At 37.1% G+C, this 23745-nt stretch overlaps 3 protein-coding genes across 8 annotated transcripts; all 3 read right to left on the bottom strand.

The window, feature by feature from the left end:
• Positions 1–1826: 1826 nt before the first annotated feature.
• Positions 1827–10046, bottom strand: LOC110840529 (uncharacterized). Of its 2 annotated transcripts, none has more exons than XM_087351686.1 (6): positions 9937–10046; positions 8855–8954; positions 6302–6374; positions 4762–4847; positions 4301–4433; positions 1827–3414 (listed from the first exon to the last, which is right to left on the bottom strand). In XM_087351686.1, the coding sequence occupies exons 2-6, from the start codon at positions 8927–8929 to the stop codon at positions 3242–3244; spliced, it is 540 nt and encodes a 179-aa protein (XP_087207812.1). In that variant the 5' UTR covers positions 8930–8954; positions 9937–10046; the 3' UTR covers positions 1827–3241. The 2 variants fall into 2 exon arrangements, with proteins under 2 accessions (XP_087207812.1, XP_021941316.1); XM_022085624.2 differs by having other exon boundaries at positions 9787–10029.
• Positions 10047–12150: 2104 nt separating this feature from the next.
• LOC147873258 (uncharacterized) lies at positions 12151–19683 on the bottom strand. 3 transcript variants are annotated; one of them, XM_022085608.2, is made up of 7 exons: positions 19594–19683; positions 16761–16854; positions 15512–15581; positions 14819–14901; positions 14014–14158; positions 12595–12716; positions 12151–12461 (listed from the first exon to the last, which is right to left on the bottom strand). In XM_022085608.2, exons 2-7 carry the CDS (start codon positions 16839–16841, stop codon positions 12450–12452), a joined length of 513 nt encoding a protein of 170 aa, XP_021941300.1. In that variant the 5' UTR covers positions 16842–16854; positions 19594–19683; the 3' UTR covers positions 12151–12449. The 3 variants fall into 3 exon arrangements, with proteins under 3 accessions (XP_021941300.1, XP_021941302.1, XP_087208311.1); XM_022085610.2 differs by lacking the exon at positions 19594–19683 and adding an exon at positions 18012–18123; XM_087352185.1 differs by lacking the exon at positions 19594–19683 and adding an exon at positions 18012–18121 and having other exon boundaries at positions 12601–12716.
• Positions 19504–23744, bottom strand: LOC110840519 (uncharacterized). 3 transcript variants are annotated; one of them, XM_022085612.2, is made up of 7 exons: positions 23255–23744; positions 22937–23039; positions 22245–22332; positions 21837–21939; positions 21095–21171; positions 20468–20606; positions 19504–19683 (listed from the first exon to the last, which is right to left on the bottom strand). In XM_022085612.2, the coding sequence occupies exons 3-7, from the start codon at positions 22314–22316 to the stop codon at positions 19598–19600; spliced, it is 477 nt and encodes a 158-aa protein (XP_021941304.1). In that variant the 5' UTR covers positions 22317–22332; positions 22937–23039; positions 23255–23744; the 3' UTR covers positions 19504–19597. The 3 variants fall into 3 exon arrangements, with proteins under 3 accessions (XP_021941304.1, XP_087208313.1, XP_087208312.1); XM_087352187.1 differs by lacking the exon at positions 22937–23039 and having other exon boundaries at positions 22245–22329; positions 23255–23743; XM_087352186.1 differs by lacking the exon at positions 22937–23039 and having other exon boundaries at positions 23255–23737.
• Between the last annotated feature and the right edge of the window lies 1 nt (position 23745).

Below are 23745 nucleotides of genomic sequence, written 5' to 3'. Positions count from 1 at the left end.
GGTCTCTAGTCGAAGGTAATATTTCGTCGAGTGACTACTTCATGAAACTATCTTGGAATCATATTAGTACGCCTTTTAATTAGTTTACGAATATCTATTTTAAATAATCCTAAATAACACCCAAACTGGACTCTTAGAAGCTTCCACTCATAGAAGCACAATAACTTTAATTATATTTTCAATAAACCTTATTTTAATTAGCGTATCAAATGTAGCAATATATTTTCCTCAGCAACGGAAAAGGAAACAAATGAACGCTCAAATGATAACTTAAAACACTTTGTAGAAATGAATATATTCTAGAAAAAACCACACACTGTAGACCTACTTACTCACTATATATCGATAATCTTAAAATACGTCACCCCAAGATACAAACTCCCTCTATCATACGAGCTTCTCCACATCGATCTCTAATATCTGTTGATCAATACATTAAGTTAAAACTTCAATATATTCTTCTTCTATCAATATTTCGATTTTATATCCATAGCCGAAATGTCTTCAGTCACCACTCTACGATTTCTTGCCTTCGTTTATATTCTAGAAGGAATGTCTGAAATATTTTCTTCTGGGTCTACCCATACGTCTCTTTCCTTTAAATTTTAATTGCAGTAACCTTCTAGTTAAAAACAAATGCATATGAAGACTAGAACAAATAATTCTATACAGGCTCTATAATCCAGAAGACAGCCTTCTTTACGAAGGCATATGATTTGTCAGGCTTCAAATATCATTGATATGTTTGTAATACAGAATCTTCACGAAAGTTGTGTTTCATTTTAGAAACTTATCCCTGATATAACACCAAGGCAGGAGGTGGACATATTCAACATCCAAACAACAACGTCCAACTTTAATGTCGCCCTAATTGGTTCTGCTTTTGTAGTGCGAGTGTTCACATCAACTTTACGCCAATGTTTGTCAATCATCTCTTTCGTGAAGACGTTGTTTTCCAATGTGTTAATATGTAAACCTCTCATAATCCTCTGGACCCCTTCCGTTTGATATATCACTCACTTTCTGGGCACACAATGCAAAATGACCTTGAGTCACAGTGAAGGCGTCTCTACAGGTGCGGATGTACGCATCTTATTGGCTGAAACTCACCTGACAGATTTGTTATTCGTTTACAACCTTCGGCGAAGTTTTACCTATATTCCTTCTATTCCGCATTGGCTGAATGTTAGGGCGTGGGAGGGCCTCAGAAAATTAACTAGAAGTTATGTAGGTTGACTACAATTCCGGGGCTCCGTAATGGATTACGTAAAACTATACTTCTTCTGTGTTGTGCCCTGTAATCTGGTAACGTCTACCAGACTTCAAGGTGCTACAACACAGAAGTTAAATTCTTACTCGCCGCGATGATAACCTCAAATCCTACTAGTCTAATTAATTTCGTTGGGAAAAAATATATATTCCAAGCAGAATTACTGATCTGTGCTACGCCTACGATCATATTGTTCCACACGATTACAGATTTATTGACTCTCCCCGATGAAAACGATCGTGTGTGGGACGAATGTCTTTTGAAGGCGTCTCGGCGACGGGAAACTGGCGCCAAATCAGCGAAATCGCACCGGGAGAGGGCGACTTTCTTCCTTTGTAAGCATCGTGCGTTCCTCACGTTCGGAAACATGTCTACAGACGTGTTATTTTATGTTGTCCGTTGGTCAGCGAAGGAGGGGTAGGAGAAGGAGAGTGGGGGAAGTGCAAGACAGGTAATGGCAGAATCGCTACAATTCTGACGAAAACCGAAAAGCCCAGAGTAATTACGTTCTCGTTCTTAGATTTAATAGTGGTTTTAAATAATATAAACAGAGAGAGATGGGGAAATAGATTCTTTTTTGATCCGTATTTTATTGAAAATGCACAAATAGAATGTAACCTTCTTCAAACGTGTTATAAATATCACAATACAATAAAATTTACTGTAAATATATTTTTATTTCATGTAAATGCTTACTAAACATAAACACAAAGATAATATTTAACCATATAGGATAACCTTTCATATGTATGTATGTATATATATATACATACATGTATATATAATATTAGTTTCATTGGTTGTAAGGTCGACAATATCGAAGTTACAAAGACACAATCTGCTATGCCATAGAATAAGGAACAGTAGCTTATACACAGACGTTTACTAATTCTGTAGGTCACTATTAATTTAGTTAAAGTGTTACACATAACACGAAACAACCGATATTTGTTAAAGAACAGTACTTGTATAACGTACTTGTTCATTTGTGTCATGTAAATAATGGCTTTATGACACCTTGAATATTAATACGGAACTTTTCTTTTTAAACACCAACCTGATTTCAAATTTATATTTGTTTCGTCAAGTATCGTAAATTTCGTTTCATCTCAAGTAGAAGAAATATGAGCAATGATGTTAAAATCTGTTGGAATAATGCAAGCCCATAGGTCTAAATAATATCATATCTATATTACACATAGGCCTATACATACAATACATTTAATAGGATATATTGTATTATTTTGAAAATCTATAGGCCAATATGTGGGTCTGCTATTGTAGACCTATTTTAGCTGAAGTTTAAGAAAGAATTTTCTTTTAGTAAAAACTTGTAGAGTGATGCAAGGCTGTCGTGTAAAACACAAACTGTTCATCGCAACTTCATCGCCAGTGAGTCTCCTACATCGATTATAGATAAGAAGAAAAAATCCAAAATGGTATCGCATTTTTGTCGAGTTTTGTTATAATCAGTCGGTTAATGTTTAAGAAGTTTATGTCCATATGCTTAATACAATTAGCAGGCAGACAAAAAGATGGAAGATACAGGAAGTTAGATCATCTATGGGTGTACGAAAACCGACATCTATTCCTTTTACCCTACTCCTAAAATCAATTTGTTTAAATCTTAACAAATAGTGGCTTGATTTGTTAGTCTTCATTACAAAAATAGGGCATTTCTTTCAGATCAAACACAAACTTCTTAATTTTTTAAAAAAAATTAGAAACGGTTTGCGTCACTGAACACCTTCTGAATTTGTATACTTTATACAATGAGTCGAGAAATTGATAAATTATCACAATTTGATTTTATTCGATCTGCTGACACTTTAAAAGGAGTTTTAACATTTAATCTTTTCTTCACAATCGAATTCTCAAAATATCGTATAGTTAGATATAAATAAATATTTGGTAACCGAGAAAAGTATTTATTTTTTTCAAACGCGTAATATTAGGCATACTGCCTTAGATCTAGTAGGCAAGATTCGAGGGCGAATGCTTGTCTTCGTCGAGAGGCCTTGAACCACATTCCGTCGGCTTCGTGAGGGAACTGGTTTCAAGCTGTGCATGTGTTTCTGTCATGGCCACTTCTATCAGCTGCCAGTAAAAACTGTAGATTACTAGCCAGCAGTAGCCGGCAATGGCTGAAACAAACGTACGCATTAATATTAATTGGGGAACGGTGGGTGAGACAGGGCGAGAAGCAACAGAGATTTACAGTGCTGTATAATGGCGTGCTAGCAGAAATATTGTCATGCTCACTTGAAGGACCCATTCTTGCCTGTCGTAATTTGAATAACAATATGCCCAGATCAAATATAAAAGTTCGTGACGATGGCGAGTCATTTGAATAAAAATTTCCTTGGATATTTTCCATCGTCTAAGAAATAAAATAGAAAAAACGACGTTTCGGAGATGAGGCTCTATCTCCGTATTCAAGTACCTACTCAGTTGGACCCAACAGATAGAGCTAATCCCTATCTATTGGGCCAAACTGAAGGAAATTTTTATTCAATATGCTCAGAGGTCATTGTTATCTTAATTGTTTTTTCTGTCTTTATTGTATGTCAATCATTATTAGTTATTATATTATTTTTTTTTTATTTTTTGTTGGCTCTGTAATTGATTCCTATAGCTGTTGAGTTAGCACGTTCAAATAAAGAATCGAATTGAAAATAAAAAATTGAATTCAAATACTACTGTTACTGTTATTGTTGTTATTATTAAACAATGACGTCGGATCACATTAGCAAAACAATGAACTGTGATTATGTTAGTTAAAAAACATCCTAAGATTTTGATATTCCTGTGGTCGACCTTTTGATGTCAACGACCAAAATGTGCAGCAAGCACTACTGAAACGTCGGTAAACTTCTTTCAAGCAACCCAGCACAACAACCCACAAGGCACCCATTTTCAATCCGTAAGTGCATTTTATTTGTCTACGATGTGTTTAAATCTCTTACACGCCTTATCCATATGCGTTCTGTTTATTCGGTCTGATTATGAATACGTAAACAGAGTGCGTACCTGTTGCAATGAGACCAGCGAAGAATAAAGCGACGAGACTGTAGAATATTGAGAGCGCAATCACAGAAATGACGCCTAGCACCAGAGTGACAAAGTGGTTCATCACTGCGTATTTCACCCACTGCGCCTTACCCTGACAAGAAACAAGCGACAGGTGAGATGGCGGTTTTCTGGAATGTTCGAACTTGTAGTTTGGTAGATATTGACAGACATTTAGGGGGGATAATACTGCCATCATCACAGCCCTCTGAAATGTCGGACAGTATTTACCAGACTACGCGGTGCTACGTCCCAGAAGACGTCAGCATGATCTTTGTAGAGGGAAAAAAAAAAGATATGGATGGTTGCAGAGAAAAAACAGGCGAGTCTTGTATTGTGTTTATATAAATAATCTTATCGCCTCTAATGTGAGTTATTTTTATTTCTTAATTGTACTACCTGCTTTTTCAGTGTCCACTTACCTTGTCAGCTCCTAGTAGCAGCAGAATATTACCTACAAGATGCAGTAAGCTGATACACAGTCCTATAAGTGATCCCAGCCGATGTTCTGTAAAGGAAACAAGAAATTACGTACCAAAATAGCCTAATGAATGGCACGTCAAAGTTAACGGGAATGAACCATAGTCTCGTTTTCATTTCTTGTTACCGAAGCCTCCAAACTCAAAATTTAATTTTAACGTTATAATACCATTTACTCGTAAATGTAACAAATTCTCTTACCTTCAGATTCTTAAACTAAACTTCAGTATACATTTCTCAAATCCCTCATGCGTGCTACGTGCCGAATCCGTCTTATGTACCTTGATTAGATCACTCTAATTACATGTAATGAAGAGTCAAATTATAAGCAATCTGATCATGCAATCTTATGCATATTCCTCTTGCCGTTTTCCTTTTAGGTCCAGACACTTTCAGAAATTGTTTTCTGCAGTCCCTCATGCAGTGTTCTTACCCTAGAATGAGATGCTAAAATATGTAAATAAATAAAAGCCCTAAATAAACACTTTCTGTTATCCTCGTGTCTGTCTAATATAACGTGATACCTGGAGCTGCCAATAAACAGGCAGGGATGTGGTTCGCGTCAACGTTCCTAGACAAGACTCGTTCTATTGATCTATCTCCAATACGACGCATCAGCAATTTCATTACGAACGTCTGGCGTCCGGCAAGTCTTGGAACGTAGTAGAAGCCTCCTTACTGCCGAATGCAAAAATTTACATTTTCACCGACCATAAATATTTGCATCCGAGGTTCTAAAAGTTAATGAACTGAATTTTGTCTCCGTTGACTGAAAAAAAGCATTTAGTTCACGAGAAATAAATTTGTCACTATTGAAATTCCAGGACGTCATGGCGGTGAGTCTGAAGATGGTCGTCTTCTGGGATGTTGCGTCGTGTAGTCTGGGAGAAGTTTACCGACGTTTCATAAGTGCTTGCTGCCTCCATCATCAGGGCGACGAGTCATCGCCTTGAAAATGGAGTGTCAAATAAACTAATGAATAATTTTGTTAAAGAAAATTGTCGAGAGACATGTGAACCTGTTTCCAGTGGTAGACCTTACTTAATAGCAGTTTTAATTAACTGACATTGTGTTTAAATAAATTGTACTCATTTATAAACTCATTATCCCGCGATCAGATAAGAGATATCGAATGTGGTCCCAGGTATGATGAAAAGATGGTCATGAAAGGTGAATAGATAAGGATGTGGAATAAGGCGGTAGTGGTATGTTTAAAGGTACTGAACCGACTGAAGTAAGCCACGAAATGTATCGTAAGTGACAGAAGATAATCCGGTTTAAATTGGTATACGGTACGTCGTGAGTTAGAATCTAGAGCGTTATAGCTAAATTAACCTACTCAAAACAAAAGTAAACATCCTTATATGTTCGCCGTATGCATATTCAAATTATTGCATAATGACAGGCAAATTCTGCGAGTGGTTTTAATGTAATGTGTACAAACTTGTCTGGTACACACTCAGCTGTAACCAATAATCTCACCTGAGCTCTCTGCCCCTTCATTGATGCCTGCAAGGTCAGCGCTATACGCAATCACTTGGCCGAGGTCCGTAAGCTACGAAAAAGAAAGTGGTAACTGCATTACATTTCAAAAGAGAAGAAAATGAAGATGGTTCTGGCTAAAATTTTGGACAATGTCCATCGTCTGTTGTAACACGACGTATATTCATGGCTTGGACTTAGTAAGCGTTCAGGGATGGACACTAGCTCCCTCTAAGGGACTCCGCAGAGTACGAACCTTTTTGTCCTCCGTATTTTACCTGATGACGGAGACAGATCCAGTACCCGAAACGTCGTGTTTCGTGAGAAACAACAGACGATTGATGTGAACAATTTTAGCCAAAACTACTACAATTCACCAGCGTAAATATCCTTTAGAATGATCTTCTGGACTATTGTGCTGTGTAGTCGGGTAGAATTTTACTACGTTTTAAAGGTGCTTACCGCCTTTACCACAAGGCCGATCATCGCCTTGATAAAGGAGGAAATATCCCAGAAGTTTGTCATTTCTATAATCGCCGCTGAGAAACTTGAAATCTCACATAAAATACCTTGTTTCTATTTTGCTAAATGCACACAGAGGCATGAAGTTTGCTGTAAGTTTGACAGCTAAAACCGACTGGAACGGAATTCGCCGTGGCCAATATTATCGTTATTTGCTCAGCAAGACTGATAAAAAACCACCGATATCTGTCCGGATAATAACCGATTTCGAACCGAGTACTTTCGAAACATAAGGCAGCCGCTTTAAAGTCTGCTTTGACTAGACCCCCGTGTAGTCTGGAAGAAGTTTACCGAAGTTTCAGATTTATCGCCTTGATGATGGAGGCAGAGAGAACCTCTGAAACGTAGGTAAACTTCTACCAGATTACACGGCGCAACAGCCCAGAAGACAGCCATCTTCGGACAAGACGCCGTAAAAACCTCAAATCCTACAGAAGTGTCTTCCCTACCCCGACTGGCGAAGTTCTGCCAGGTGCATTTGACTAGTGAGAATTTGGTCGTTTTGGGCGAGACGCGTACTAGACCACTTGTTGATTTTACCAACAGGTGAAATGACCCAGTTAGCTGTAACCAGCGTGGACAGACGTCACGTGAGTGAAGATCCTTATATTTAACTCTAGACGTACTGTTAGTAATCGATGATATGGTTTACCTAGTTTCAATCCGTGTTAAGAGACAGAGACTTGTAGTTCTTTTACCTTATTCATGTATTTTGTAAGTTATAACAACTTATTTAATCCATACACATTATACAAATTACTTAGGACTGAAAACGTGAAAACATTTGTCTAATATTGGTCCTTGGGCCAAGTACTTAGACGTCTCTGTGCTTCTGATACGGAAGGAAAAGCCTTCTCTTACACAAGGCGTCTTAGAATCTTTCAAGGATGAAATTAAATGCTTTGGTTATAAAAGCAGAAAATATCTTGATGAAAACGATTTCTGTATCTGTCAATTTGGTCCTGTTTTCTTATGAGTTAGAATTTATTTCTGTGCCAGATCATGTGTTAAAAGTCACTGAGAACTAGGCCTATTTAAAAAGCGAAGCCAAAAGTAGGCTTTCTTGCAGGACAACATATAATTTCCTCTTTAGGGACCAGTCATAAAACCTTACTTTAATACGGAAAAGTAAAGCTCTTTGCAACTGATGCTTTGCTGTGAGCCTGGCGCATTATCGATTTGCTCGTGTGTTGCCATAGAAACAGCACAGTGTACATGTCTTCGGCCTTGGAGGGACGCTTTATTCATAATTGAGTTAATGATATCATATATATTATAACTTAAGCATTAAATATTCTGATTTAAATAGGCAGAATGTGTGATCTCAGTGATATAAACACAGATTAACGTAAATAGAATGTTTTAACCAGAGCTGCTAGTGGTTAATTCGAAAGGGTAGCATGGACTGTCGTCTTCTGGTTTGTGACGCCGTAGATGGGAACCAGGGAAACCTCCCACAAGAAGAAAACTGAAAAAAAGACATCTTTACCACCGTGGCAATATTTCATTATAGGCTAAAATTCAAAAAAAGCTTACGGGTTTAATCGAGACTAGTTTCTCACTTTGAATGACATTGAAAGTGTTGTGGTTCGGTGGTTCGAATCTTGCAAATTATTCAATTGTTTTCCACCATCGGCTCCAGTGCAGGCTAAGCTGGTTGAAGTTCGTGATTTTCCTCAGTACTTTCGTCATTTTAAAATAGGCCGCATCGCTCCTAGTTCCGTCATTCACTACCATTCGATCCGTTTAATTGAGCAGTTGGGGAAAAAAACGTAAACTAAAATCAAAATTATGCTGATAAATAAAAAAATTAAATTGTCTCAGTATAATTTTGACCACTTACAGTAGGAGAGAATATATACGAACTTCTTCGTACCCCTGTAGAGGAAACATCCTTTTGAAAAGGTAACAGTTACCCAGATTCTCAATACATTTTATAAAAATAACGAATGGGAATCACCATATGACGTAGGGAGTGTATGCTGAAGGTCTTAAGAAAGTGATTCTGCTACATGAAGGTTGGATACTCACCAACCACAGAACTCCAAGAACAATCGACCCAGTTCTAAGAGAACAGCAACCACAAAATGCAGTCTTCAACATCATATTGGCTCACAACCGTTCTTCCGTGCTAAAATAATGAAAAATATTACATTATCACAAACACAAAATTAAGTTTAAAACATCAATTTAAAGAAGATGTCCCCGGAATGTTGCGCCATGTAGTCTTGTAGAAATTTGCAGATGTTTCAGAGGCGTTTGTTGAGATCAGGGTGAGAGCTCTCAGATAACCATGATAACCTCAAATTTAACAAACGCAGGGGAAATTAATGTGGTTAACACGAGCCGAAAATGTAAAATTTATTGCTCGAATGCAAGTAACTTCCTCAGTTACTGAGATGGTATGCTCAGACGGTTGCATCAACGTCTGAAAGCAATTCTGTGATTGGTTGTGACAGCAGGCACTTTGCTACAATTATCAACATCAACACCATTGCAAAAAATATAATTACAGTTCCATTTAAAATGTTTTGTACTTATAGTAGATCTCTTAATATTTTAATAAGAAGGCTTATGTTTTCTTTACAAGGTTTAAACAACTAAAAATAATTTGCTGAGAAGAAAAATACAAAAGTTTATCTTATAGAGCATTCATTACAGTGGATCTAATTAGTAAACAATCAATGGCATCTCTAATTAATTTATAACACTTTGTTTTGACTAACAATGTAATTGTTAGACCTTGTTAACAAGTACAGGTATTGATTCTTAATTTTAGACAATTAAGAAACATTTAAAAAAACGTAGCCTAAAACTACTTAATTTTACTTTGAAATTGTATAATTTCTCTGGAAGTTTTCTGTAAATTTATTAATTCTATTATTTAAACGACATACAAACACTTAAATAGTCAGTTCTCAGTCATCTGGGAAATTATATGTAATCAATATTATCGTACTCACCGAAAAATCAATGGCACTAAATGCTGTGAACTTTATGTCAATAGACAATCTCTCATTTAAAGGGGTAGGATCTCAGCCATTATAATTGGTCGGCCTGACACACAGCGCACGCCACTTTGAAACTGGTATAAATACAAAATAATATATTACGTTTATAAGGTTTCCACAGGTTGTTACGTCCTGCCTCCTCGGCGTCTCGACGCCGAATGCCTGTGACCTGTTTTCAGCCTCCACACCCACTCGTGGCGTCGACTCGACCGTTTTAAGCTCCACTGAACTATAAACAAGTATTAATTTACTTGCCTTTGGCGTGGTGCATTAAGGCTTCCGAAGGATTGCAAATTTTGAATTTAATTTGTTTCCTTTTATTAGTAAACGTTTTCATATCAATATATAAATGAATATTATTACTTCATACGCAGATTATGCAATTACATTTGAAGTTATTGCGACACTGAAAATGTTAATTGGCACGCATTACAAAGGAAGGCATTGCACAATTCACAATTCGGTCACTCAATCCGCATTGATAAATCATTATTGGTTTACTAAGTGTTTGTATGTACTTAGAAGAATTACTAATATTCTTTTAATTTTAAAGCTGTAACATGAATAATTAATTTTGTAGTAGCCCAAAGCGACTCATCTCCCTGATGATGGAGACAACAAGTGCTTTTAAAACGTCGTCAACTTCTACCAGAGCAAATAACGCCAACAACCCAGAAGACAAAAATCTTCATATTCACTGCTGTGACAACCTCAAATCATATACAACCTTTTCATGCTCGATCTGTTTAGAAAAATAAATATTTTTCTTTGACTTACATTGCGTAGCAAAATACATATTTCTCTATTTGATAGTAATTTAACGGATAGGGAGCGGTAGGAATTTATTAATCTTTCACTGATCTTATGAAGACTACAGGTGTCCCAAAATATGCACACACATTATACTTTGGTGGTCGCTTTTCAGTTAGTTGCTAACTGCTGTCAACTGTATCACGAAGTTAACAGTAGGCATTTTGAGCACCTGCACTAGATTCGCTAATTAACTAAGTGTCAGTGCTGACAAATCTTTATTTCATTCAACGAATATTGTAGGGGAGACCAGGGTATCGGCTTTATTTCGTCTGCAATGCTTTGCGATCTATGGGTACCGGGTGAAATACCATTAGCATGCAGCACAGGGTCATGCCTTCTCAGTCAGCGCCATTTTGTGGTTACAGTTTTTGAAAAAATCACCCATGCTGGATTCTGCTCCTACATTTTACAAATTTTTCTCAACTTCCAGTGAAGGTAAGACCCATTCAATATTCATATCCACTTTGTTGAATGATGCATGATACAAGCTGTTTTCTTGAAAGTCTTGAAAACAATATTTTCATTTATTTTCATGATGCCATTTTTGTTGGGACAATCCTAATTTGAAAAAGTATACTCGGGGCTGGATGGGGTAGGCAGAACGGGGTACCCAGAGAAGAGGATCAAATGACAAGTGCCTGTATTGTGGCGATATCTATTGAACGGTGGATCCGGTATTCGTCTTGCTTGAAATTCGCCCATAACACACGTGCAGGTGTTGATAGTCACGATGATGAAGAGGTGAACGTGTGTGCCATCTGTGTTAGGCCTAATTAGATTTCAAATGTTTAAAGTTTCGAAATTTTACATTGTATACTAAATCATTTTTATATTCTACGTCATAATTATAAGATGATCCTTATCTTCTTATAACTTTTCAAACATATATATTAACCATACCCCGTATTGCCCCGAGCACGGGGCAAAATGAGCCAAGTTACAACTCATTATAAATTTCAAATAGATAATAAATCCACACAAGATTCCTCCGTGTGTTTGTCTTTGTTATTGTTCCTTCCACCTGCCTCCAAAGATCAAGTTCCCCGTTCTGCCTCGGGCTCCCCTATACATATTTTTGGGGCAAACTGTGTAAGCAAGAAGTGTAACAGCCTATATGTGAACGTGACGTCATTTGCAGGGTTAGACAGGCTAACGGATAACGGCGTTAAAGTTAGCCAGACCTGTATTATTCTATATCCTTGCGTTTCCAGTCTTTGCAAACGAAAATGCTGGTTATGATTTGATTTTCGTCTAGGTGTACCTAACTGATCATCAGTGGCTCTCAGGTGGGCCTATATTTGCAAACTCAACTTCCTGCTGATAACACACCCTTGTATGTGTAGCCAAAAGGCTCTGCTCTCTCAAAGTGAAACAGCAAGTCTGTACTACGCTTATCAGAAAAATATAGTCAACGATAAATTAATTTATTCCAGTGGTTTCCAACGTTTAAAAAATCTAGGATCACAAGTCTGTGAGAAGGGCGTGATATTAAATGGAAACATATTTTGGACATTTTCGAATACCTCGTTATTTTTTTATAGTCTTGTTTAAAACTATTACAGTCTGTTAAATACATGGTAACATAAAATGACAAAGAACATCCCATCCAATCTCTCGGCACTTACAAATAAGCATACAATGTCCAATAAAATATAAAACAAATTGTTTACAAAAACTGATAAAACCTCCAATGTTTAGGAGAATGATTTGCAGTGCATGAGACGAGTGATATAACCAGTTTGGGATGCGATGTACGCACGTGCGAGATGCCACTCGTAGCTTCGTCCACGTGACCGTTACAGTTATGTTGATGTCTGCAACATACGATAGGGAATGAAGGAAATTATTTTAAAATTTATGAAGCAGAATTCATACAAAGTTTTGTTATTTTGCATCTCAACATGACCGTAAACTAATCTAAATGTTTGAGGAATAGACTTTGTCGACCTTTACCCCAAACATGGGTTCATTTTCCAACGGATTGTCAAGTCTCGAGATGTTTCCAGAAACTTCGCTCTTCAGCTGTCTGTAGTAACTATACACGATAAGCCAAAAGTAGAAGAAAATTCCTGTAAAATAAAACAATAACAATTGCACACTCAATTTCACTATACTATTGAAATTATTAAATTAAACTTAAACAGAATGAAATTTCATAAAACAATTCATACTATAAATAACAACTTTGTGAAAATTGAAAGCAGAAATAATTAATCGCCTAAGCACTGTGTTGTACTCATAAGGAAAATGTGCATTTTTACATAACATCAAGCCAAGAATACAAACGTACTGAGTGAATAAAAACTCTGTAAGCGTATCATATCGCGTGGTAATGCAGATTACTAGACTTCTAACAGGTGTTCATTTAATCAACGTTACTCTGTAGCAAAATATCGTGGTGGAAAAATTGTAGGTTATTTCTCTTTCGGAAAGTTTTTCGGTTTGACTCGCATGGACGGTAGTCGATGGAAGACGACAAAGAAATTACAAATATCCCTTTTCAAGTTAGAAATCCCGCTTCGTAATCACTATGCCTCGGGTTGAAATCCTAGTCCACAGACCGGCTACCCTGACTGAGGTTTTCTGCAATTTTCCTCCATTTCTCAAGAAAAATGCTTTAACTACGTCACGATAGTGTCTTTCCAATTAATTACCCGTTCATCATCCTATCATTCGGCGCTAAATAGTCTCAGTTATCGACAGCATCATGAAATAAACAATAAAACAAATGTTCTAGTTGGGTCTTCGGAATAAGACTGTATTAATATGATTGTTTCTTCACTGCACCAAAACCATCACACGCTATTCGCCTGAAACGATGAATGAAGTTTCAGGCGATGGTGAACATAAAGCCAATGGGGTTTTCTTCTTATATTTATGTTTTATTTACACTGATGCCAGTTATCCAATTGGCAGTGACGTACTGTTTTCCCGATATTAAATGCCAGGCTACAAGTCCCACTGTTACATATCACGACGTTTAACATTTCATAATAATTCATAATCTTAAAATTATGAGATATAAATGGTCTAGTTAGCTGGTACATTCATTTTGTGTAAGCCATGTCATTTACTGTAGCATTGTACTGTCTTGTAATTTAGATGATGTTACTGTAAAAATGCTGTTTAAATGTTACCAGAGTAACATTAGAGTCTGATCAAAAAATATATATAAAATAATGAATGTGCGTGTAAAATTTATGCTTCAAAGACTTAGCCTGAATGTTCTTGTACAAAATCCAGCCTCATAATCTGGCCCATTGACTGCAGTAAATCTAAAGTACACATTTAACAATACAAGGGCAGTTCATTTTACATATTGTCCTTGAAATGAAAATCCAACAGACAACATACATTTCCACTCACCTATGATGAGAGGTCCGACGACCAGAATAATTGTACTAATAAAGATTGCAGTTGCTATGTAAAACAAATTGCATATGATGACGAAGAGGACTGCTGTTCCAACCAGGTAGTGAATTACTGCAGGCAGAATCAATGCTGGTTTCTTCTAAAACATCAGATGCAATAGAATTTCATACCGGAAAAACCTTCTGATTTGATGTAGGCAAAGGATGATCACTGGATATTCCTCATTTTAATGAGTATAAATGATGACTCCATAGTTTCGGAGGTTCTGTCTCTCTCATACCGCAAGCCCTCCCCATTATGTGGAATCACTGCGTCGGGTCCCGCTTTTCTTAGTCTTGCCGGCACAGCCGCTAAATGCATTTATCTTACTTGTTGATTTTTATAGACAAAAAGACATTTCCAATGAAACATTTACTTATATGGGCTAATCCTCTTACAGTAAATTAGGTTTATAATACACTGATACCACTTTAATACACTAAACATTTAATTAGACTTAATTCTCTTAAAAAGATCGTTTAAATAAAATGTAAAAACTCAGTTCTTGTCCAAAATAAAAAACAACACTAGTCCATTACAAGGGCTTCTCTGCCAATTATCCCCAAGAAAATAATCACAGTTAACTTTGAAAATCATGAATATACACTGCAGTCAAAATCCATAGTTAATGATTATGAAAGCAGGAATCAGAGTTGACGAAACGTAGAGCTTGTCGCTTGCTTTTGAAGAGAAGATTGTCTCTGAGAAAAAGAACTACTCACGCTATGCTTGTTCAACACAGGAAAGTAGCATACCTTACCTTTTCTATGCCAGCTATAAGCAGAAGGTTGATGACAACGCCAATAATACCAATTAAGATGAAATTAATTATGATGCTATCATCTGCAAGGAAAATATTACATATGCATGTAAAACGAACGCCAGTAACTTGTTTAAGAAAATTGTAATTCCGCTCTCTTATCAGATATATACAATATGACCAATTATTAAGACCCACATATTTAATACGTTTAATAGTACAAAGAACAGCAGGTCAGGATCGCCTGATGAAATTTATAATCCCCAGTTATTTATCTACGAGTAAATATGGAAAACTAATTATTTAGATAAAACGAAATCCACAGTGGGGGCTTGTGAATTTCGTAGAATATGTGCATTCCTTTTATCTGTGTCATCAGAATTATTTAAATAAGCCATTAATGCACAGAGTGTAACAAAAACATGTATACACAACAGCAAATTAGGTGGTCACTTGCCACTCATTTACTCATGCCGCGGTAATTTTGATAACCTTACGTTTTATATTTATTAGACGATGGATAATATCCAAGAATATTTTTATTCAATTGAACCTACACTAGATTCGCTAATTCATTAAGCGCCAATGCTGACATATAATGATTTATTTTATTCGTTGAATTTGTGTACACAGCGTTTCGGGACTTTCTGTGCGTGTAGAACATGAAATATCAATAAGAAATAATATACTCACATCTGTAACTTAAACGCAAACCTCCGGAACCTGCAATGATGCTGAGAAGTATACCGACAGCAGCGATGACCTGAAAAAGATCATTTTAGTTCAAGTAACGGTGTAATTACTTCTCTTACGTAAGTAAAAGAGAGTTTTGTTGTCGTTTCTCGACATACAAAATTTTTCCTAATATATTACGAAAGTCAGTTGATACTTCCTCTCAATTATTTTTCATTCAGCTATTAATTACTTCGAAGACGAATTTTAATTTCTTGGGCGTAAACATCCCGAAAAAATGTTCTGTATAAACTATAAAAAAAATAAAGAAATTAAGTCTTCAACCGCAGGTCTACCAGTTACGGATTTCCTGTATTTTCAATTTTACATCTGTGTGCAGATTTACCAACTGCTGTATTTACTTTATTCATCAGCGTACACGTGAAAAATATCAGTGGCGTGCTAACCAACAGATGCACTTTGCTGCAATGGCATCCCAGTTTCCTTAACTGCATTTACGTTTCCGAGTTTTTTATGACTCTCGGTGTAGATGGCGCACCTTAAAAAGCATTAACCAGTTGATCTGTGTGATTTATTTATTTATTTATTTAGTGTTCTGTCTGACGACAGGTCCATATGAACAGGATCCTTCCATCCTTTTCTCGGACTGGGACCTGTTCATATACGTTCTTGGCAGATGATCCAGAAGTGGTTTGCCATTGCCTTCTTCTGTGTGTGAATTGAGTAATTGTTGGACGGAGGAAAACTCCGTGTTGCCTAGACCACGGCCTTGCCCAACAATCTGTGTGACAGGGAAGTGTAATTCCTTTGTCGTACGGACTGAATTTTTGTATACTATTTAGACTAGGATCGGTTTCAGTGTGTTAATTAAGCAGAGTAAAGACATTCTCTTTAAAGATTACAGTCAACACGCTATCTCATACGTGAATGGCATTGGCAGAAACACAACACCGGAATCTGTGCTGTGTTGTTGGCAGAAACAAAGTCTTACTTGATTGTTAAAACAGATGGGGCATATGGTTACCATTGGGCGTTAATGGGATAATTCATATAAATATAGGCCTATATAAAATGAACAAAGGACTGTAAAGAATAAAAAATAGTTCACTGCTTTACACGCCACTTTATACCGTAACAAGCAAAAACTTTTATAAAGTAATACCTTTTCTTGTATTGCGTCTTTTTATTAACGCGATTGGAATAGAAATATGCTTCAGTCTTAAATTATGTCTCTAGTTAGCCGACTTACAGTTTCCAGTACTGCCAGTATCAAGGCTCCAGACCTCACGGAGATTTGTCCAAAGAAGCAAGATGTTTTAAGCGGCATCATCGCGAACCGTCACCTGCGAGAACCGACAAAGTTTCCCATAACATTATCACCACGTATTATCTCGTTACATTCACGTACATGTATGCCACTGGCACCCACGCCACAGACCAAAAACTGATAAAGCAACGAAACTGGAAAACATTATATATTATTAGGGCTAAGAAATGAAGGACATCAGCAGAGCACGTAGCATGCATGCACAATTTGGGTCGAAAAATCGAAATTTAATAGAAAGTTATGGAGTCAGACCGTACACCCATTGTTGAAGTTATTCTTATAGTATGAAGAGTTCTGTCTTCTGGGTTGTTGCGCTGTGTAGTCTGGTCGATGCTAACCAACGTTTCAGAGGTAATACTGCCTCCGTCATCAGGGCGATTCATCGATCAGACTACACAGAGCAACAACCCAGAAGACAGAAACCTTCATAGCGTAGATAACTTAGAAAGAATCGCCCTGATGACGGAGGCAGTATGACGTCAGAAACGTCGGTAAACATCTACCAGACTACACAGCGCAACAACCCAGAAGACAGAAATCTTCATACTCATCGCCCTGATGGCGGAGGCAGTATGACCTCTGAAACGTCGGTAAACATCTACCAGACTACACAGCGCAAGAACCCAGAAGACAGAAATCTTCATAGCGTAGATAACTTGGAAAGAATCGCCCTGATGACGGAGGCAGTATGACCTCTGAAACGTTGGTTAACATCGACCAGACTACACAGCGCAACAACCCAGAAGACAGAAATCTTCATAGCGTAGATAACTTAGAAAGAATCGCTCTGATGACGGAGGCAGTATGACCTCCGAAACGTCTGTAAACATCTACCATACTACACGGCGCAACAACCCAGAAGACAGAAATCTTCATACTCATCGCCCTGATGGCGGAGGCAGTATGACCTCTGAAACGTCGGTAAACATCTACCAGACTACACAGCGCAACAACCCAGAAGACAGAAATCTTCATACTCAATCGCCCTGATGACGGAGGCAGTATGACCTCTGAAACGTTGGTTAACATTGAACGACCCAGAAGACAGAAATCTTCATACTCACCGCTGTGAAAACCTCAAATCTCACATTCTTATAGAACTTGATTATAGCTCTCTAACACGAGATACGTCATATTGAACCGGGAAAGCTAGCTTAAAACCGTTATTCTTACCTTTCAGATTTCTTTTTATGAATCCACAATTCTTCTCCCTTCACTGTTGATCAGCACAGCACACAGAAACTGACTGACGTTGTGTGTCCTTCTTCCTGTATAACTGATAAGTACCCGGCTGAAAAAGCTTCTCTTGCAGATAGGATTTCTTTCTAGGAATTACGAGCTCAGCAACAATCGAAACGTAACGTAACTTGAGAGGCCTAAGTAAGCAAAATCTTTCAAGGAGAAGAACTCTTACTGAATCCTTATCTCGCCCCTCATCCGGTGTCATTTCATGAAATTCATGTTGCCTTTTGCATGACCGAATAGCAAGTACAGTACTCAGCAAATGTAACGATTTGGATCGTAACATTGGTCAATATTTATAAAATATATAAGGTTCTTGTGATTCATTCTGCTAACTTCTGAGTTGGCTTTTGATAAAATGTTGCGTTCCGACACTGGACGTAGGATAAAATGGAATGTCGGGTGACCGAAGGTCGGATAATTGGGACCGTATTGTTTAATTAGTAAAGGTTATCATTATGAAATTCTTTCCAGGGAAAAATTATCCTCTACATCATGTACTAAAATACCCCAAATCTGCGTTCTTCTAATAAGACAAAAGAAGTGTGTCTGGCAAGAAAAAGTAATATTTGCTAAGATTTATCACAATGAAAAATAAACACAGTGGATTATTTACAACAGCCATCAAAGGGAGACAGATCTAACTGCGAGGGCTTCCATGTTCGGGCTGAAGACACGGCAGATGATGACGTGCAATCAAATAATAATACCGTTAATTACAATTAAGAAAATAAAATGTAGGATTTGAGGTTTTCACAGCGGTGAGTATGAAGATTTCTGTCTTCTGGGTTGCTGTTGAATATTCATCGCCCTGATGACGGAGGCAGTATGACCTCTGAAACGTTGGTAAACATCGACCAGACTACACAGCGCAACAACCCAGAAGACAGAAATCTTCATAGCGTCGATAACTTAGAAAGAATCGCCCTGATGATGGAGGCAGTATGACCTCTGAAACGTTGGTAAACATCTACCAGACTACACAGCGCAACAACCCAGAAGACAGAAATCTTCATAGCGTAGATAACTTAGAAAGAATCGCCCTGATGACGGAGGCAGTATGACCTCAGAAACGTCGGTTAACATCAACCAGACTACACAGCGCAACAACCCAGAAGACAGAAATATTCACAGCGTAGATAACTTAGAAAGAATCGCCTTGATGACGGAGGCAGTATGACCTCCGAATCGTCGGTTAACATCGACCAGACTACACAGCGCAACAACCCTGAAGACAGAAATCTTCATAGCGTAGATAACTTAGAAAGAATCGCCCTGATGACGGAGGCAGTATGACCTCCGAATCGTCGGTTAACATCGACCAGACTATACAGCGCAACAACCCAGAAGACAGAAACCTTCAAGAAAATAAAACTTATCAAGAAAAGTACATGATATTTAGTACAAGATTTTTTATGCCGTGTCTGGTTTTCGGACATCCTGTATTTATTGAACCCATTACATTAATTTTGTACACAGATAACGTTATGAAAAGAAGAGCCATGTTTCTTACTTCTTCACACATGTTCTGCGTCGTTGGCTTGCCTTTCCTTCAGTTCTGTGTGGAAACTCTTCACCACTATTAAGAAGTAGATGCCAATGACTGCGAACACACAATATAATTAATAATTACGTCTTCCTTTTTCTGACACTGAAAAATTCAAGCAAGTTGCTGAAGGCCTACTGTCCACGAGTCACGAGAAGAGACGAGACAGAAGATAAGTGAGAAGAAACATGCGTCTGCCCCAACTTGTTCTAATCGCACAGTGAGTAGCACTACCAAAAACTATTTTGATTCTACTTTCCAGCAGACTTCATATGACGCGCGAACAATACTACTTATGTGAGTACCGCCATGTATTTTTAGACTTTGTGAAATATATAATTACACGACAGTATTTATGGTACAAGATTATAAGCTCCCCACTCAACACTCAAGTTAGTAACACCCCTTTTCGGCTGTACACGACCACTTAGGCCAGTAGGCCCTTCTGAGACGTCGGTCAAATTCCAGGAGTTTACACTCCACAGTATCCCAGAAGGCCGTCATCTTCTTCACAGGATTGTTAACAAATTTCAGAATTCTATTTTGGAAAATAAAAAAAATATGTATCATAAATATAATTTCTGCTTCCTTGTTGGACGTGGACCTATATTAGAACCAATGTGCTTGTCACTGTCTTCGAAATCAATAGCAGTTAAACGACCAGAATGCTGGAGTACTAAAGTGTAATTTAAATTACATATAACTGATAAACTTAAAATTTAAAAGCTGCATAAAAATGTATGTAACCATCTAAAATAAGTAAAAAATATAGGCCTGCAAGAGCATGTATCTGAGAGAAACTGACGGCACAAAGTAATCTGGTTCAGCGAAGGATACGTACTTATGCTAAAGATTCTTTTCCCTATTGACGCCAAGAATTTTCTTGGGTCCAGGAACAGTCTGACTGACATTCCCGACACGACAGCCACCAGGAAGACAATGTTAGCTATAATCCAAACGAGTACCATGGCCGGAACTTCCTGTAAGTAAGAAAAAATCCAACTTTAACTGATTTACAACCACTTTCGTATCGTGTACGCTTTTCGACCGAAGAATTCCGCTACAGATCGCGAACCATCGACATACTATAAACACTGTCTTCACTTTTCTACCTTATTATCAGTTACAAAATAAAGGCAAATAATCGGTTCAGAGTTTACTGGAAAACAATGGCGTAGTGATGAATATACACTTTCATAAATATATTATTTTATTGTCAATTATATTTATTACTATTATTATTGTTTCGACGTCGGTGTAATCATCAGTATCAGTATTAACACCGCCACTAATTTTGTTACCAGTTTTCTTTACTGATTTTCGGTTGTCAGACCTAAGCCGTTTATTGTCTCCCTTACTTTGGCCTTCAAATCTCTACTCGGCGTTTTATCGTACAGTTTAAAATAAGATGAAAATAAATATGATTAAATTAAAATCGTGAAACAAGATATTGAAATATGACACTTACCATCTTGGCTCCTGCTAGAAGCACGAAGCTCACAAGCACGTGCAGGCCAATTATTAATAAGAATGTCCATAACATTCCTGCAAGCAAGTAATTAAATTAAATCTAAGAAAATTAGTATTTACTTCCTAATATAGACGTAATTTCAAATGATAACAGAGATTACGTGTCGAGTACCAGGTAAATGTGGAATATATTTGTGATCATTACGTTTCCCCTTCTAACAAACTTCGACAAAACCTTTCAGTTGATAAACACGTACAGGGTTCACGTAAACTGCTACACACCCGAAGCTTACGACGTACGAGAGCTTAGGGTCTTCTGTAAAGAACGGAAGCACTTTACACAAATTAGGACGTTATGCCTACAAACATTTTCGTTCATTTCCCACGTGTTTACTTTGTGTTTGTTTGTAACAAACTGCATTTCATGTTACACACTCAGAAAACTTTGTCTTTTTAAACGAATTGAAAAAAAGGATTATAAATAAAACGATAGCACAACAATTTATTAAATGATAATAACAAATATTTTCCAAAGCTTACTAGCAGTAATTTCTTCACAAAGCACATTTTTCATACTCAACTTTTTCGGCAGATTTAGACATAATTTGAAATTACTCATCAAATATTTGTGTGGCCTCCATCGTACAAAATATTATAGCACATCTAAATTTGATACTTCTAAGTTTCAATCTTTAATATATCATCTATTATTAACTACAAATCTACAATCTAAAATGTACCTCTTATTATAGGGTCCTTCCCTTTGTCGGGACCGTCCTCGTCTGTGGTAAGTATACCATAAAGATCCATCGAGGAAGATACGAGCAGTAGGAGAGATACTATCTGTAATTACATAAACAGACAACTGTGGAAGAAACCCTTGCATCTTGTTAATAGTTTTAGTCATTTTTTAAGCATTACGCATAGGTTTGGCTACGATATTGTACGCATATCTGATTGGTAGCCACAGGCTTATAATCACGTGTTCTTGCACGTAACGATCGAAGTTTTAACTAAATCCAAGCCAAAAATTTCAGCTTTATACCCTTTCAGTTTTCGCTAAGCCTTCGGCTTCGTAGGTGCTAATGATAATTTTTTTTTGTAAAGTATCAAAACACTGCACTATCGTCAGAGTAACTCTTACTTACAATGTAGTATGCCGAAATGATAATGCACCCCGTTTTAAGCGAGAAACAGCAGCAGCAACTGCTGACCTTCATCTTCGTTTATTGCCTGCTAGAACAAAATGTTAATTAAGTTGTATTTTTAGACGGCGTTTTGAATCGAGAACGCAACAAAGCGTTGAGAGGAAAAACAGGAAATAAAAAGTATGTTAAATGACAATGATTTTGAGTAATAATATTAAAAATTGATTAATTGGAAAATTCTTGTTCAGAATTAAATAAACGTAACAGAATTATAAAGGTCCCTGATGATGTTTTATCGTAATTACTATTACCGTCTATATCCTCAGGTAAAATTGCGGGAAGCAATTGGGATTAATAATAAAATATTCTCGGGGTATCCGAAGTGTAACATTTTTAAAACTTGCCCACGTTTCGAGAACCGTCTCTGTCATCATCCTCAGGGTTATTCATAAATAGCGCTGAAGATAAGACGCGGCTGATATCCTGAGAAGATTTTATTAATGACAGTCGATTATACATCCGTTGAGATTAGCTTTTCCAGCGGAGCATTCTATTAATCTGGGGATTGAAACCAACCAAATTTACGGAAATTTATTTTCTCTTTGAAATAATGAGTCGATGGACAAAGTCCATAGACCCAAGTGATATTAATTATAAGAGAAAATTAAATTTATTTGTACCAAGAAAATTACCGTTTTCTGTGATGTAATCTGGTAGGCATTGAGAGATGTTTCAGAGGACTTTATTACCTTCATCACAACCCATGTTTATGATGTATTATGAATCTTCCAGTGTCTAAACAAACCGAAGATAAGTATAGCTGATGCCAACATAAACTGGTAAGATCGTTACCAAATTACACTCATTACTCTTTATAGGAGAATTTGCCGCAATTGCAAGGTGAATAAAGTAGGTTCTCCACTTGTAACAGTTCCTGAATTTTGGGTACGTATGTAGTTACAAATACAAAATATCTCAGTTATGCAACAAAAACAACGAATGCTACTTACCCAGATTCACTGGTCGTTTTATGTAAAGTCAAACACGAAAACGTTCTGCATTTAGACAATAAAAACTTCTACAGAAAGCAAACAAAGAAATGTCGTCCCAGAGAGCGCACTTGAAAATTATATTTGCAATTATATCATATAATCTATAGATTCGTTCACATAATAATTATGTACTTAATTTGCACATGTTTGTGTAATCACATACGCAGATTCATAAATTTCGAGAGTTTGTGTTGTGGCTAACTCAGAGAAATGCATTTCTTCGTTTTTGTATTCGTGAAAGCACCTAAAATATTGACGTAATGGCGACGTGATGTAGGCTGATTCCATCACCCTCGGTATCTGGACCAACGTAAGGCATGCGCAGTGCTCACTTTGACCTGTACAGAGCTTGTTGACGGCCATTGATCGAGGAGAAGCCGAATTATAGTTTCACTTTGTTTTGCTGAAGCAGTGCCTCATAAACTAGGCAACAATTTCAATTTGCGTGA

This window comes from Zootermopsis nevadensis, unplaced genomic scaffold, assembly GCF_977971745.1.
Source record: "Zootermopsis nevadensis isolate Lab colony 2312 unplaced genomic scaffold, Znev_1.0 Znev_ptg000020l, whole genome shotgun sequence".
NCBI lineage: Eukaryota > Metazoa > Arthropoda > Insecta > Blattodea > Termopsidae > Zootermopsis > Zootermopsis nevadensis.
This window is presented reverse-complemented; position numbering and strand designations above follow the sequence as displayed.

What these genes read in the sequence shown, in the direction of transcription:
- LOC110840529 (XM_087351686.1), bottom strand. Translation starts at nt 8,929, where the DNA reads ATGATGTTGAAGACTGCATTTTGTGGTTGCTGTTCTCTTAGAACTGGG. An exon ending in TTCTTGGAGTTCTGTGGTTG is followed by an intron (nt 6,375 to 8,854) that starts GTGAGTATCCAA and finishes TCTTTTTCGTAG; the next exon opens with CTTACGGACCTCGGCCAAGT. An exon ending in TGAAGGGGCAGAGAGCTCAG is followed by an intron (nt 4,848 to 6,301) that starts GTGAGATTATTG and finishes TTTCCTTTACAG; the next exon opens with AACATCGGCTGGGATCACTT.
- LOC147873258 (XM_022085608.2), bottom strand. Translation starts at nt 16,841, where the DNA reads ATGATGCCGCTTAAAACATCTTGCTTCTTTGGACAAATCTCCGTGAGG. An exon ending in TTTGCGTTTAAGTTACAGAT is followed by an intron (nt 14,902 to 15,511) that starts GTGAGTATATTA and finishes TTTTCCTTGCAG; the next exon opens with ATGATAGCATCATAATTAAT. An exon ending in TTATAGCTGGCATAGAAAAG is followed by an intron (nt 14,159 to 14,818) that starts GTAAGGTATGCT and finishes CTGATGTTTTAG; the next exon opens with AAGAAACCAGCATTGATTCT.
- LOC110840519 (XM_022085612.2), bottom strand. Translation starts at nt 22,316, where the DNA reads ATGAAGGTCAGCAGTTGCTGCTGCTGTTTCTCGCTTAAAACGGGGTGC. An exon ending in GAAGGACCCTATAATAAGAG is followed by an intron (nt 21,172 to 21,836) that starts GTACATTTTAGA and finishes ACTTGCTTGCAG; the next exon opens with GAATGTTATGGACATTCTTA. An exon ending in GAAAAGAATCTTTAGCATAA is followed by an intron (nt 19,684 to 20,467) that starts GTACGTATCCTT and finishes GTGTGTTCGCAG; the next exon opens with TCATTGGCATCTACTTCTTA.